The sequence below is a fragment of the Cetorhinus maximus genome, chromosome 12, assembly GCF_964194155.1.
Source record: "Cetorhinus maximus chromosome 12, sCetMax3.hap1.1, whole genome shotgun sequence".
NCBI lineage: Eukaryota > Metazoa > Chordata > Chondrichthyes > Lamniformes > Cetorhinidae > Cetorhinus > Cetorhinus maximus.
In genome coordinates this window covers 61,873,307-61,889,082 of record NC_135890.1, presented here as the reverse complement: position 1 = coordinate 61,889,082, position 15,776 = coordinate 61,873,307, and the positions used below count along the sequence as shown (strand labels likewise).

The window sequence follows — 15,776 nt, the reverse complement described above, 5'->3', positions numbered from 1 at the left end:
CAGGATAGTGAGTGACTTGGAGGGGAACTTCCAGGTGATGGTGTTCCCATGTATCTGTTGTCCTTGTCCTTCTAGATGGCAGTGGTCATGGGTCTGGAAGGTGCTATCTAAGGAGGCTTGGTGAGTTCCTGCAGTGCATCTTGTAGATGGTACACACTGCTGCCATCGGTGGTGGAGGGAGTGAATGTTTGTGAATGGGGTGCCAATCAAGCGGACTGCTTTGTCCTGGATGGTGTCCAGTTTCTTGAGCATTGGAGGAGCTGCATTTATCCAGACAAGTGAAGAGTATTCCATCACACTCCTGACTTGTTCCTTGTAAATTGTAGATGGGCTTTAAGGAGTCAGGAGGTGAGTTACTCACCACAGGATTCCTAGTCTCTGACCTGCTCTTGTAGCCACAGTATTTATATGGCTAGCCCAGTTCGGTTTCTGGTCAATGGTAACCCCCCAGGATGTTGATAGTGGGAAATTCAGCGATGGTAGTGCCATTGAATGTCAAAGGGAGATGGTTAGATTCTCTCTTGTTGGAGATGGTCATTGCCTGGCACTTGTGTGGCACGAATGTTATTTGCCACTTATCAGCCCAAGCCTGGATATTGTCCAGGTCTTACTGCATTTGGACATGGGCTGCTTCAGAATCTGAGGAGTTACGAATGGTGCTGAACATTGTGCAATCATCAGCGAACATCCCCACTTCTGATCTTAAGTTGGGGGAAGGTCATTGATGAAGCAGCTAAAGATGGTTGGGCCAAGGACACTATGACAGAGGGTAGTAGTGGAAGGGTGCTTTTCTGAATGGAGAGCTGTGACTAGTGGAGTTCCACAGGGATCAGTGCTGGGACCTTTGCTGTTTGTAGTATACGTAAATGATTTGGAGGAAATTGTAACTGGGCTAATTAGTAAGTTTGCAGACAACACTAAGGTTGGAGGAGTTGCAGATAGTGAAGAGCATTGTCAAAGGATACAACGGGATATAGATTGGTTGGAGACTTGGGCGGTGAAATGGCAGATGGAGTTTAATCCGGACAAATGCGAGGTAATGCATTTTGGAAGGTCTAATACAGGTAGGAATTATACAGTAAATGGCAGAACCCTTAAGTGCATCGATGGGCAGAGGGATCTGGGTGTACAGGTCCACTGGTCACTGAAAGTGGCAACGCAGGTGGATAAGGTAGTCAGGAAGGCATATGGCATGCTTGCCTTCATCGGCAGGGGTATTGAGTATAAAAGCTGGGAAGTCATGCTGCAGCTGTATAGAACCTTGGTTAGGCCGCACTTGGAATATTGCGTGCAACTCTGGTCGCCACATTACCAGAAGGATATGGAGGCACTGGAGAGGGTGCAGAGGAGGTTTACCAGGATGCTGCCTGGTCTGGAGGTTATTAGCTATGAGGAGAGGTTGGAGAAACTCGGATTGTTCTCACTAGAGCGACGGAGATTGAGGGGCGACTTGATAGAAATTTACAAAATTATGAGTGGCATGGACAGAGTAGATAGTCAGAAGCTTTTTCCCAGGGTGGAAGAGTCAATTACTAGGGGACATAGATTTAAGGTGAGAGGAGAAAACTTTAGAGGAGATGTGCGGGGTAAGTTTTTTACGCAGAGTGTCGTGAGCGTCTGGAATTTGCTGCCAGAGGAGGTGGTGGAAGCAGGTACGATAGTGGTGTTTAAGAGGCAGCTTGACAAATACATGAATAGGATGGGAATAGAGGGATACGGACTCCGGAAGTGCAAAATGTTTTAGTTTGACAGGCAATATGATCAGGCTTGGAGGGCCGAAGGGCTTGTTCCTGTGCTGTACTTTTCTTTGTTCTTTGTACCCTGAGAAACTCCTGCAGTGTTGTCCTGGAGCTGAGATGACTGATCTCCAACAACCACAACCATCTTCCTTTGTGCTAGGTGTGACTCTGTTTTTGTGATATTGGTAGAGGGATAAATATTGGCCAGGACACTGGGGAGAACTCCACTGCTCTTTTTTGAAAGTGTCATTCAAACATTTGCACACACCTGAGAGAGTAGACAGGACCTCGGGTTAACATCTCATCTAAATCCTGGAAATGTGCTTGATAATGTGAATCACCGCACACAAGCCAAGGGCACACTCTGGGCACAAATCAGACAGTGAGCAAATACAAGTTTGATACACTGAGTGGCTCTGGTACATTTCACAGCTCAGGGATGCCCCCCCTCTCCCCCTCACTCACCCCACCCACACATTAATGCCAATCCCACACACCTTTTCCTGTACTCACCTGCTGACTGTTGCAGGTGATGCTTGCTTAAGATCCAGAACTTCGAAGATTATATTCTGCTGACAGCTCATCTGAATAATCTCCCCACTCATCAAACAGAGCTGCGGGACATGGTAATAAGCTTCACATTAATATACAATAGACACTGCACTCATAAACCACTCCGATACCAAAGCTCTTGGACATTCTTTTCAATGATAAATAATGAAATCTTTATCACTTTATAGGATTACCATAAGAAATCTTACAAAGTTCATAATAGAATAAACGGGAGATTTCCCTGCTAATTGTATTGTGTATTTCAAACTGATTCAAATGTTTTCCTATTCCTGGAGGGGATTATGTGAATATCTTCATTCAAATGGGATAATTATCTTTCACTGCTAAACCAAAAAGAAGCGATTGAGTCTGATTTGACTGAGGGCAGTGGAGCTCTGTCTATTAAAAGGCCATATATTAAAGTACCTGCAGCATTAAAGCTGTCATTCAGTTGTACAAATTCAAGTTTAACGTGAAATATCCTGGTGAACCTTTTTCAAATGAAGTCTGTCAGGATGCAGGCCATTCTCTAGTGCCCATTACCTTTTTGTTGTCATCGAGAACTGTGTTCATGTTTTCTACCCAGACTGCATCCACAGGGCCGTCAAAAATGCACCACTTTCTGTCTCTGCTCGGGCTGGTGGCTTGTTCTCGAAAGACATTAGCCAGGATTCCTGTCCAAATCAAATAGTTTCCAGAGCTTACTTCACAGTCGAAACAACTATCCCGTCACATTCAAGTATTAATTGACTGAACAACTCAAGCTCCCAGCTGTATTGTAACGGTACTGCTAAATTGGTCAGAACGTTGAATATTCAGCCACTCCGGCAGAATATGTGGAGAGAGAGAGGCAGGGTTAATGTTTCAGGTCGATGAATTTTGATGAAATAATATCGACCAGCAACATTAACTCTGTTTCTTTCTCCACAGACACTACCAGAGCTGCTGTTTCCAGCATTATTGTTTTTATTTCAGACTTCCAGCATCTGTAGTATTTTGTTGTCCTATCAGATTGATGTGTCCAGGCGGGGTCGAGAGGGTCGAGGGGTGGGGGGATGGATTTAAGTTTGAATTCTCCCAAGAGAGTTAAGCCCATTGTGCTGCGATTGATTGGACTCTCTGGCCCTAAAAATGGTCGAACGTCCCTCTTCCACTCTCTTTGGCTGTTCCAGAGGCCTTGGCCCAACATAAACTCAAGACCATAAATGGACACTTTCCCTCCAGGTCTGCGATGGGCTTCCCAATCAGACTGGAATTATAGGAATGGCAATGGCTCCAGCAGGTCCACAGAGATGAAGCCTTCCCTCTTCCCAGCAGTGGTCTCAATGGGATATGAATTGGAACCAGCTTCTTTGCTACCTGATGATCCTCTGTAACTTGAGATTTTCCCTGTGTCCATTTGTTTACACCCTTTGGCTGTTACCCAGGCCTAAGCCCATGCTTCTATTTCCAATTCATTATTTTCCTCCCTCTTTTGACTTATTTTCTCTCTGCCCCTCCTAGACTCATCCCTCCTGTTGTCATGCCAGCTTTTATTTCTCCTCTCTTGGATACTATGCCTTTTACTCTGTCCCTTAGCAACATCACCTGAAAACATAATGCCATTTTTCACTAGTACACTGATGACAGCCAGCTTGACCTCACCACCACCTCTCACGACTCCTCCACTGTCTCTAAATTATCAAACTGCTTGTCTGACATCCAGTACAGAAAGAGCAGAAATTTCCTCCCATTAAATATTGGAAAGACAGAAGCCTTTGTCTTTAGTCCCCATCACAAGCTCCACCTCCTCGCCACTGTCTTCATTCCACTCCCCAGCAATTGTTTGATGTTACACCAGACTGTTCACAACCTGGCTGTCATATTTGACGCTAAGGTGGTGTCTGACCTCATATCCGCACTGCCTATTTCCACCTCTGTATCATCGCCTGACTCTGTCCCTGCCTCAGCTCATCTCTGCTGAAACCCTCATTCACCTCTTTGTTATCTCAGGACTAGGTTATTCTAAGGCACTTCTGGCTGGTTTCCAATATTCCATAAAGTTGAGCTCATCCAAAACTCGAATGTCTGTGTCCTAGTGCCATCACCACTGTGCACTGGCCTGATTGGCTCCCAGTTAAACAACGCCTTGATTTTAAAATTCTCATCCTTGTTTTTAAGTTCCCCTGTGACCACACCCCACCCTATCTCTGAAGTCCAGCCCCATATTCCTCGGAGACTTCTGTGGTCCTCGGATTCTGGCTTCTTGAGCATCACAGATTTTAAGTATTTTATCACTGATGGCTGTCCCTTGGTCCGCAAGCCCCAGAATTCCCTTCCTAAACCTCTCTGCCTCTCTCTCCTCCTTTAAGGTGCTCCTTAAAATCTAACTCTTTGACCAAGCTTTTGATCACCTCTCCTAATATCTCCTTACGTGGCTCAGTGTCATATTTTGTTTTCTAATGCTCCTGTGAAGGGCCCTGGAATGTCTTATTTTGTTAAAGATGGTGTTGTTCTCCTATACCTATGCTGAGCCATGTATTAACCTATTGAATCCACTCTGTTCCAATTGGCCCACTGTTTGGCACTGAGAGTAAGTGTTGCTGAAAAAAGAGACATGCTGCCAAAGCTTTTCATCTTGCATTCATCAGGACAGACACAAGAATACCAAATTTCAAAGGGAACAACAATTTATACTGCATGAGAAAAAGATGCTGATTGGTTGACAAGTGAGCTCTGATTGGTCGAGGCATTGCCATGGCGAATGCACCAGGGAACTATTGTTCCCCAGTTTTTGTTCATTTCCTGAGTTTTGTAGTCATGGTCTGGTTGAGTACAGTCAGTACTCTGCCTAGTGCGAACAGCCAAAGGGATGAGCTGTTTGACACAATCTACAAGTCGTTGGGACATACAGACTATGTACCTAGCATTGCTCTGGCACTGAAATTCACATACCACGTTATTTATTTGAGTGGTAGCCTATTAGTGGACAATACTATTCATGTAGCAGGAGGGGGAGGTGATGGTATAGTGGTATTGTCGCTGGACTAGTAATCCAGAGACCCAGGGTAATGCTCTGGGAACCCGGGTTTGAATCCCAGCACGGCAGATGGTGCAATTTGAATTCAATTGGAATCTGGAGGAAGCACTGAGGGTGGAAAGTGCACAGAATGAAGTCCCCAACCCAGAGTACATGTCCATCAGCAAGAGTGGCTCAGTAGCACCACTACTGGCCGAGTCCTAAATGAGATAGCTGCTACACTGGGCCTGCGGCACATTGTGAGGGAACCAACAAGAGGACCTCAACCTCACCAATCTGTCTGCTACAGATGCAACTGTCCATCACAGTAATGGTAGGAGTGACCACAGCATAGTCCTTGTGGAGACACCAGGATACCCTCCATCATGTTGTGTAGCACTACCACTGTGCTAAATGGGATAGATTTCGAACAGATCTAGCAACTCAAGATTGGGCATCTATGAGACACTGTGAGCAAATATCAGCAGCAGAATTGTACTCGAACACAATCTGTAACTTCATGGCCCAGCATAATCCCCCACTCTACCATTACCATCAAGCCAGGGGATCAACCCTGGTCCAATGAAGATTGCAGGAGGACATGCCAGGAGCAACACCAGCACCAGGCATACCTAAAAATGAGGTGTCAACCTGGTGAAGCTGTAACACAGGGCTACTTGTGTGCTAAACAGCATTAGCAGCAAGCGATAGACAGAGCTAGGCAATCCTACAACCAATGGAGCAGATCTAAGCTCTGCAGACCTGCCATACCCAGTTGTGAATGGTGGTGGACAATTAATCAACTCACTGGAGGAGGAGGCTCTACAAATATCCCCATAATCAATGATGGAGGATCTCAGCACATCAGTGCAAAAGATAAGACATAAGGCATTTGCTACAATCTTCAGCCAAAAGTACCAAGTGGATGATCTATCTTGGCCTCCTCCGGAGGTCCCCAGCATCAGAGATGTTAGTCTTCAGCCAATTCGATTCACTCCACATGATATAAAGAAACAGGCACTGGATACTGCAAAGGCTATTGGCCCTGACAAAATTCCGGCAATAGTACTGAAGACTTATGCTCCAGAACTTGCCATGCCCCTAGCCAAGCTGTTCCAGTACAGCTACAACACTGGCATCTACCCAGCTATGTGGAAAATTGTCCAGGTATGTCTTGTACACAAAATGCAGGACAAATCCAACCAGGCCAATTACCATCCTATCAGTCTACTCTCGATCATCAGTAAAGTAATGGAAGGGGCCATCAACAGCGCTATCAAGCGGCACTTGCTTAGCAATAATCTGCTCTCTGACGCCCAGTTTGGGTTCCGCCAGGGCCACTCAGCTCCTTACCTCATTACAGCCTTGGTTCAAACATGGACAAAAGAGCTGAACTCCTGAGGTGAGGTGAGAGTGTCTGCCCTTGATGTCAAGGCAGCATTTGACCGAGTGTGGCATCAAGGAACCCTAGCAAAACTGGAGTCAATGGGAATCAGGGGAAAACTCCCACTGGTTGGCATCATACCCTAGCACAAAGGAAGATGGTTGTGGTTGTTGGATGTCAGTCGTCTCAGCTCCAGGACATCACTGCAGGAGTTCCTCATGGTAGTGTCCTCAGCCCAACCATCTTCAGCTGCTTCATCAATGACCTTCCTTCCATCATAAGACCAGAAGTGGGGATGTTCGCTGATGATGCACAATGTTCAACACAATTCACAACTCCTCAGATACTGAAGCAATCCATGTCCAAATGCAGCAAGACCTGTACAATATCCAGGCTTGAGCTAACAAGTGGCAAGTAACGTTCGTGCCACACACGTGTCAGGCAATGACCATCTCCAAGAGAGAATCCAACCATTGCCCCTTAATGTTCAATGGCATTACCATCGCTGAATCCCGCACTTGGAATATGAGTGCAGCTCCAACAACGCTCAAGAAGCTTGACACCATCCAGGACAAAGCAGCCAGCTTGATTGGCACCACATCCACAAACATTCACTCCCTCCACCACCGACGCACAGTAGCAGCAGTGTGTAGCATCTACAAGATGCACTGCAGGAATTCACCAAGGCTCCTTCGACAACACCTTCCAAACCCATGACCACTACCATCCAGAAGGATAAGGGCAGCAGATAGATGGGAACATCATCACCTGGAAGTTCCCCTCCAAGTCACTCACCATCCTGACTTGGAAATATATCACCGTTCCTTCACTGTTGCTGGGTCAAAACCCTGGAACTCCCTCCCTAACAGCACTGTGGATGCACCTATACCACATGGGTAGCAGCGGTTCAAGAAGGCAGCTTACCAACACCTTCTCAAGGGCAATTAGGGATGGGCATTAAATGCTGGCCCAGCCAGCGAAGACAACATCCCGTGAATAAATTTTGAAAAAAATGTTACTACTGCATAGTGGAGCGTGAAACTGATAGCTTCACTTGTTGCTCATGTTTTTAGATACCTCATTCTTCCAGGGTAACCTGAGGTAGAGTAGGCACTTTTCAGGTCTGAAATGGCAGCCTTAGGCCCATTCATGCGTATACACGATACATAGCGAGCAATGGCCTGACTGAGGTAGCCATTATCCCCAGGATAGCTTTGATGCGTCCGATTTTGGGTTAAGCTAGCGCAGTGAGCAAATGGCTCGGGCCCTGCTTACAAGATTGCCAATAAGGCTAATCTATTAGTGTGTGGAGCTGTGTGAATCCCAAGGAATGCTTGGCAGAGTAGTCTTATAATTCCTTCCATTCAACAGCTCTGCAGGTGATTTCATGTCAGCCTTGAGAGGTGTGGCTCGGAGTGACAATAAGGCAAGGTTTGGGTCTTCCTTTGTCTCTTGGCATTTTGTGACCATTGACCATTGTTCTCTTGACCATCTGGACATGTCTTTCTATAAACCCATGTCTCCCTGGGTAATGTGATGATGTGGTGATGATGTTGAACACAAACTGCAGCAAATTCTTGAATCTCTGGAGGTGAATTTAGTTGCATTGTTACATATTATTCTTTCCGGAATCCCTTGCTCAGTGAACAGAGCTCAGGCTGTGGAGCTGATTGTTGTAGTTTTCAGATGTTTCACCTTTCCAATAAAAGGGAACTTTGAGTCTAAAACAATGAGATACCATTCTTGATTGTGCGTGAATAAATCAGCTCCCACAGTGTGCCATGGTCTGGATGGTATTTCAGTAGCTAGCATCTGCTCTTTTTGTTGTATATTTCTGGCATACATCACACCATATTTTCAATATCTTTGTATATCCACTCAGCAGATCTGGCTCTGAGTTTACATTTCTCCATTCCCCTGTGGCCTTCATGTATCTTCTGAAGAAGTTCTTCCTGCATCGTTTTGGGTATGGTTATTCTGGATCCAGCTAGCAGAACACAATCTTCCAGTCAGATGTTGGCTGGGATTTTCCGTGCCTGCTGGCATTGGGTATGTTCAATGGCGTGAGCGGACAATATGGCGCAATTGGTTTCACGACAGCGTGAAGCCAGTTTGCGATCTGCTGCAACAGCCCGCTAACGGTGGACTGCATTTCCCGCCATCGGACGTTGGGAACCTCATTGTCACACATCCAGCATATCATTAATTATCAGGCCAGTCTGCCGGAATCGTGTCCCCAGCTGGATAGACCATCCACATCAGCGGGAAAGCATGCCGACGTGTTTCACAACAGCACATAAAAGGCGTGCACATGGTGGGCTGCACCTTGAGGGGAGCTCGGAGGTGAGTACACAGAAACGATGCGCAGCACTTGCCAGGGTCGCCTGTTGGACTTCAAGCTTGAGGAGTGTTGTGGAGGAGGGGTGGTCAAGGGCAGCCCTGCCATTGAGGCCACTTGTGCCGTTGAATATAGTGCATAAGCATTTGGGGTGGGGGGTAGGGTGGGTGAGGGAAGCGGCCACGCATTAGGGACACCCTGTTTAATGTAACCTTTCCTCTGCAGCTGAGACAGGTCAGGTGCAGCCACATTGATATGATTGGAGTCGGGCTTCTAGCTTATCTGCCCACTCAAGCAACGCAGAGGCATCAAAGTGTCACCAAGTGCCCCAGAGCTTTTCACCACCCCCCCACACAGACTGCAATGCCATGAGTGTTTTAGTGGGCTGCAGAACAGTTGGACGACTGCACACGCTGTACAATCTTCTCGCTAAAGCTGGCCATGGAGCAGTCACTGGCGGAGTCGCTCACAGCCCCTTGCAATCTCAGCAACCTGGCAGGGAGCTGTGAGGAGAACTTCAGTTGGGTACCCGTTGCTCGGAATGCTCAGGGGTCTAAGAGTGTGTATACCAACCGGCACTGAAGCCTGCCCTGCCAGGGCTGGGATGTCAGCACGACTGGCCTCAGTGCACTGCAGGGTGAGATGTGCCACAGTGACACAGCCTGCCTAATGCCCTGGTGGGAGGGCGGGTAGGAACCAAGAAAGGACCTTCAGGGAGATGTACCAATCATGAGGCTATTTTTCACTGTCAGGAGAAGAGGAATCATAACGCTGCAGAGTGCCACAGAACGGATGGAGGAGTGTCAAATCTGCATCCTCAATAAGCACGAAAGCGATACAATGGAGCTGGAATGTCACAGGCTAGCTCGCTCCTCCAGTGAGGCAGGGGTCTCGAATGAAAGTAAGAATGCAGTGTGTGGTGGGTACTGGAAACATAACGGACTCCTCTCATCATAAACTGAACTGTCGTAGCCAGAGAGCCCACTGAAGCTCCAATGCAGATGGCACCATGCAGCAGGTCTCCACTGTCTCCTCAGCCCGCCTGCCATGCATAGTGACTATGATAGTCGAATATACTGATCTTTTGCCTTCCTCCAGCAGATGCACCACCCACAGGAGACGCCAGCGATGCCAAGGACCCCCCATTGAGCTCTAAGGAAGATATCACACCCGCATCACTGTTACACTGTCTCTCTGAACCAGGCACCAGTGCAGATACTCACACATTGGTCAGCATTAGTTCTTCAGCTCCACGGGTAATGCACAGCGGTGAGGACACATCATACTTGCATGAGGAGCTGGCAGAGGCAGAGAGGTCCCAGGGAGCCGACAGTGGGAGCACAGCTGGAGACCGGGACCATGCTGCGTCTGAGGCAGATGATGAGCTTCTGGAGCCGTAAGTCAGGCAGCTGAAGCTGGATGTCCAACGGGATGTGTGGGGAGAACTGGCGGAGATCATGAGGATCTGCATTCCATGGCCTCCATCATGGAGGAGTCCATGTGGAGCGTGAGCTCTGCGTTGACCCTTAACACCGAGCGCACAGCCTCCTCCATTGAGTGAGTGGCGACTCTCATGGAGAGGCAGCTCCAGGAGCAGACTCAGGGGTTCCTGGGGTTTCACTCCGACCTGCAAACCCTCACACAGGCACTGACCCCAGGAGGTCACTGCCAGTGTGAGAGATGGATGAGGCGCCTAGTCTCTCTGCTGGGTCCCCATCCATCAGTGGTTAGCAGGTAGATGCAAACGCACCTCACGCTGGTGGACTAGCTGCCTGTTCTCTCTATGGGCTTCTCTCAGGGCACTCTGGATGAGGGCACCAGCTTCTCTGCCCACCTGCCAGTGGCCACTGCATCTGATGATGCCAACGATGACTGAGGAGTGCCCATCTATGGGGCTGGACGCACCTTCCCAGGCGGAGCCTCCTCAGGCTTGGGTGGCCAGAGGACGACCGCCAAGGCCATCAGGGCCACCAGGACAGCAGAGTCAGCAGCTGCCCCCAACACCACTGTCAGCGAGGGTGGGAGGGGCACCAAGATGTAGCACCCACAGACGTAAGTCAAAGGCACTTTGAGCACAACAGGGACATGTCACGGGTGACTTTTTTTGTGTTAATTATTAATTATGGAGTATTGCATGCAGTTTTGGTCTCCCTACCTAAGGTATATATATATATATACATGCTGCAGCTGTATAGAACCTTGGTTAGGCCGCACTTGGAATATTCCGTGCAATTCTGGTCACCACATTACCAGAAGGATATGGAATGTTGGAGAGGGTGCAGAGGAGGTTTACCAGGATGCTGCCTGGTCTGGAGGTTATTAGCTAAGATGAGAGAGGTTGGAGAAACTCGGATTGTTCTCACTAGAGCGACGGAGATTGAGGGGCGACTTGATATAAGTTTACAAAATTGTGAGTGGCATGGACAGAGTAGATAGTCAGAAGCTTTTTCCCAGAGTGGAAGAGTCAATTACTAGGGGACATAGGTTTAAGCTGAGAGGAGAAAACTTTAGAGGAGATGTGCGGGGCAAGTTTTTTATGCAGAGGGTAGTGAGTGTCTGGAATTGGCTGCCAGAGGAGGTGGTGGAAGCAGGTACGATAGTGGTGTTTAAGAGGCAGCTTGACAAATAAATGGATAGGATGGGAATAGAGGGATACGGACCCCGGAAGTGCAAAATGTTTTAGTTGATGGGCAATACGATCGGCGCAGGCTTGGAGGGCCGAAGGGCCTGTTCCTGTGCTGTACTTTTCTTTGTTCTTTGAAGGATATACTTGCCATAGAGGGAATGCAGCGAAGGTTCATTAGACTGATACTGGGGATGGCAGGACTGTCGTATGAGGAGAGATTGGTTCGACTGGGCCTATGTTCACTAGAGTTTAGTAGAATCAGAGGAGATCTGATTGAAACGTAAAAAATTCTAACAGGGCTAGACAGACTGGATGCAGGGAGGATGTTTCCCCTGGTTGGGGAGTCTAGAACCAGGGGCCACAGTCTCAGGATATGCAGCAGGCCATTTAGGACTGAGATGAGGAAAAATTTCTTCACTCAGAGTGGTCAACCTGTGGAATTCTCTACCACAGAAGGCTGTGGAGGCCGGGTCGCTGAGTATATTCAAGAAAGAAATTGATAAATTTTTGGATATTAGGGGCAACAAGGGGTTTGGAGCGAAAGCGGGAATATGGCGTTGCGATGGAGGATCAGCCATGATCATATTGAATGGCAGAGCAGGTTCAAAGAGCCGAATGGCCTACTCCTACTCCAAGTTTTTATGTTGCTGCTCCAGGGGCCTTTTATCACGCCCGTGGATGAGGAAGTGATTAAAATGTGATTTCCACCCACCTGTTTTGCCCCTGCGACTAGCTAAACATCTATTGGCTTGTTAATGGCCTTAATTGGCCCTTTAACTACTGTTGGGTGTGGATCCAATTTGTGCACGCGCCCACCGACCGCAAAACTGAGCGCATGCTCAATGTTTTACATTATTTTGTTTGCAATATTTTACGTTAAGCCAGGCCAAGCGCGTGCCTGACCCCCAAATATAATATTCTGGCTTATGGTTCAGTCAAATCCAACATGTCAAATCCAGAAAAGATGCATGAACCAGTCTTCAGGCCTTGCCTAAGATTCACCAGCATCCTACTTCATAGTATTTTACTCTCAACAAGGTTTCATGGGGAGAAGCTGGAAATGGGGTGTGGAAACATTGGCATCACAGGCTATTAACCAAGCTGCCAGTAGTATAAAACAGCCCATAACAGAGAAAACACTCCCTGAATCACCCAATAAACGGTGAAGCTATTCTTCACTGTATCTAGAATCCAGAAAAAACCAGAAAATGCAGAGTGCTGAGGAGATGGCTTAACGCAGTCCCTCACCCCAACAGCCAGCACAAAGACAGCAGCTCGAAGGTAGATAGCTTACCTGTTCTGACACATTACCAGGTAAATCTCACTATCGACAAAGTCTCTATAATTAATATGCAGCTCCTGGACATAGGGATTTTAAACAGTTGTGAAAGGATTGCCCATAATGAATAATGGTTTTAGTTTCTGTCCATTGACTAAATATAACTCGTTATCTGATATACTCTTTCAAATCTATTTGTCACGTTATACAATTCAAGAAATGCTAAGGACAATTTTAACATTTGTCCACATGACATTTTAGCTTTCTACAGTGTACTTAACAAAAACCATTTCCAATGTGAATGACTTTTGATAACTGAGTTATAGACACACGCAATATTGGTGAGATTAGTTCCAGAACTACTTGTTTGTGTAATTAATGTGTTGCTGATTGGAATTGAACTCATCGCCATATACATCAAAGTGAATGCTTTACCTCCTGGCCTGCACTCACCATCACTCCATTCATGTGAGACTGGGTCAAAGCTGCCGTACAGCTGGCCCATGGTGATGGCTTTTGGGTTGATGATAATGTACTGCACTCTGTGTTCATCCATCAGGCCCCTCACTTCCAGCAACTCCAATACCCCAGCCAGCACCTTCAGAGCACATGTCTTACCCCCCAGGGGACTCCCGACCAGCATGAAGCCATGACGGACCAACATCATTTCATAAATCTGAGGACAAAAACAATTCCAGTTGTTCACTTTCATCCATCGTGAAGTAGAAACACTGATAAAGAAATTATAACAATGAAAACAATGTCTTTCTGTACTCTGAAGGTTAAAGTAAGACAATTTCAAAACAGGCATCAAGAATCCTCTGCCATTAATACTGTACCAGAAGAGCTAGTGAGGTGAAGCAAAATTATGCACGGCCAGTGAATTCTTCAAGTGAGAACCAGGTCAAATACAATAGGCTGAGAGGGAGATGAAGAGGAAAATAAGACTGGTGAGAAAAAATGAGAATATTTTCACAATGCAGCCAATGTACAAGTGAACCCAAAAATCTTTCACCAGCATGTATATAGTAAGAGGCACTGTGGAGCCTATTATGATCAAAGGTGACATATGCTTAGAGGTGCAGGGCCGGGCTTGAATACTTAATGTATCAGTGTTTACTAAGGAAGAGGAATCTGACAGAATATCGGTAGAAGCGGAGTTGGTAGAGATAATGGATGGGGTGAAAATTGAGAGGCAAGTACATAAGAACATAAGAACTAGGAGCAGGAGTAGGCAATTCAGCCCCTTGAGCCTGCCCAGCCATTCAATACGATCATGGCTGATCTCATTTCAGCCTCAACTCCAATTTCCCGCCCTCTCCCCATAACCTTTTAACCCGTTACTAATTAAAAATCTGTCTATCTCCTCCTTAAATTTATTCAGCATCCCGGCATCCACTGCACTCTGAGGTAGTGAATTCCACAGATTCATGACTCTTTGAGAAAAGTAATTCCTCCCCATCTCTGATTTAAATCTTCCACCCCTTAGCCTAAAACTATGGTCTCTCGTTCTAGAATGCCCCACAAGGGGAAACATCCGCTCCATCTCTACTTTGTCTACCCCCTTTAGCATCTTATATACCTCAATTAGATCTCCTCTCATCCTTCTAAACTCTAGCGAGTATAGGCCTAAACTGCTCAATCTCTCCTCATAAGACACGCCCCACATCTCTGAAATCAATCTAGTGAACCCCCTCTGAACTGCCTGCAGTGCAACTACATCCTTCTTCAAGTGAGGGGACCAAAACTGTGCACAGTACTCCAGGTGCGGTCTCACCAATGCCTTGTACAGTTGCAACAACACTTCCCTATTTTTATACTCTGATCCTTTAGCAATAAATGCCAAAATTCCATTTGCTTTCCTCATTACCTGCTGCACCTGCATACTGGCTTTCAGTGATTCATGCACAAGGACACCCAGATCCCTCTGCACTGAAGCATTCTGAAGTTTCTCTCCATTTAAATAATAAGTCGCCTTTTTATTCTTCCAACCAAAATGGATAACCTCACACTTATCCACATTAAACTCCATCTGCCAAATTTTGGCCCATTCACCTAATCTGTCCATATCCATTTGTAAATTTTTTATTTCTTCATTTCAACTTACTTTCCTACCTAAATAAAAGCAAAAAACTGCAGATGCTGGAAATCCAAAACAAAAACAAAAATACCTGGAAAAACTCAGCAGGTCTGGCAGTATCTGTGAAGAGGAGCACAGTTAACGTTTCGAGTCTGAATGACCCTTCAAAAGAACTAAGTAAAAATAGAAGAGAGGTGAAATATAAGCTGGTTTAAGGGGGGGTGCGACAAGTAGAGCTGGATAGAGGGCCAGTGATAGGTGGAGATAACCAAAAGATGTCACAGACAAAAGGACAAAGAGGTGTTGAAGTTGGTGATATTATCTAAGGAATGTGTTAATTAAGGGTAGAAAGCAGGACAAACAAGGTACAGATAGCCCTAGTGAGGGTGGGGTGGGATGAAGGAATCGAAAAAGGCGAAATTGAAGTTGGAAATTGAAATCGTCCAATCCCTCTACACCTCTATCCCCCACCAGGATGGTCTCATGGGTCTCCGCTTCTTCCTTGAACAGAGGCCCGAACAATCCCCATCCACCACTACTCTCCTCCATCTGGCTGAACTTGTTCTCACACTGAACAATTTCTCCTTAAACTCCTCTCACTTCCTCTAAATAAAAGGTGTGGCTATGGGTACCCGCATGGGCCCCAGCTATGCCTGTCTCTTTATAAAGTATGTGGAACATTCCTTGTTCCAGTCCTACACTGGCCCCCTCTCACAACTCTTTCTCCGGTACATTGATGATTACTTCGGTGCTGCTTCATGCTCTCGTCTGGACCTGGAT

At 46.7% G+C, this 15,776-nt stretch overlaps 1 protein-coding gene across 1 annotated transcript in view; it reads right to left on the bottom strand.

The window, feature by feature from the left end:
* LOC144687508 (dynein axonemal heavy chain 3-like) overlaps positions 1–15,776 on the bottom strand; it is a 706,779-nt gene that overhangs the window by 452,419 nt on the left and 238,584 nt on the right. Inside the window, exons 17-19 of the mRNA XM_078553740.1 lie at positions 13,370–13,592; positions 2,835–2,965; positions 2,253–2,353 (exon numbers count right to left, since the gene is read on the bottom strand). Coding sequence (XP_078409866.1) covers positions 2,253–2,353; positions 2,835–2,965; positions 13,370–13,592 — 455 coding nt within the window. The remainder of the gene's footprint in view (positions 1–2,252; positions 2,354–2,834; positions 2,966–13,369; positions 13,593–15,776) is intronic.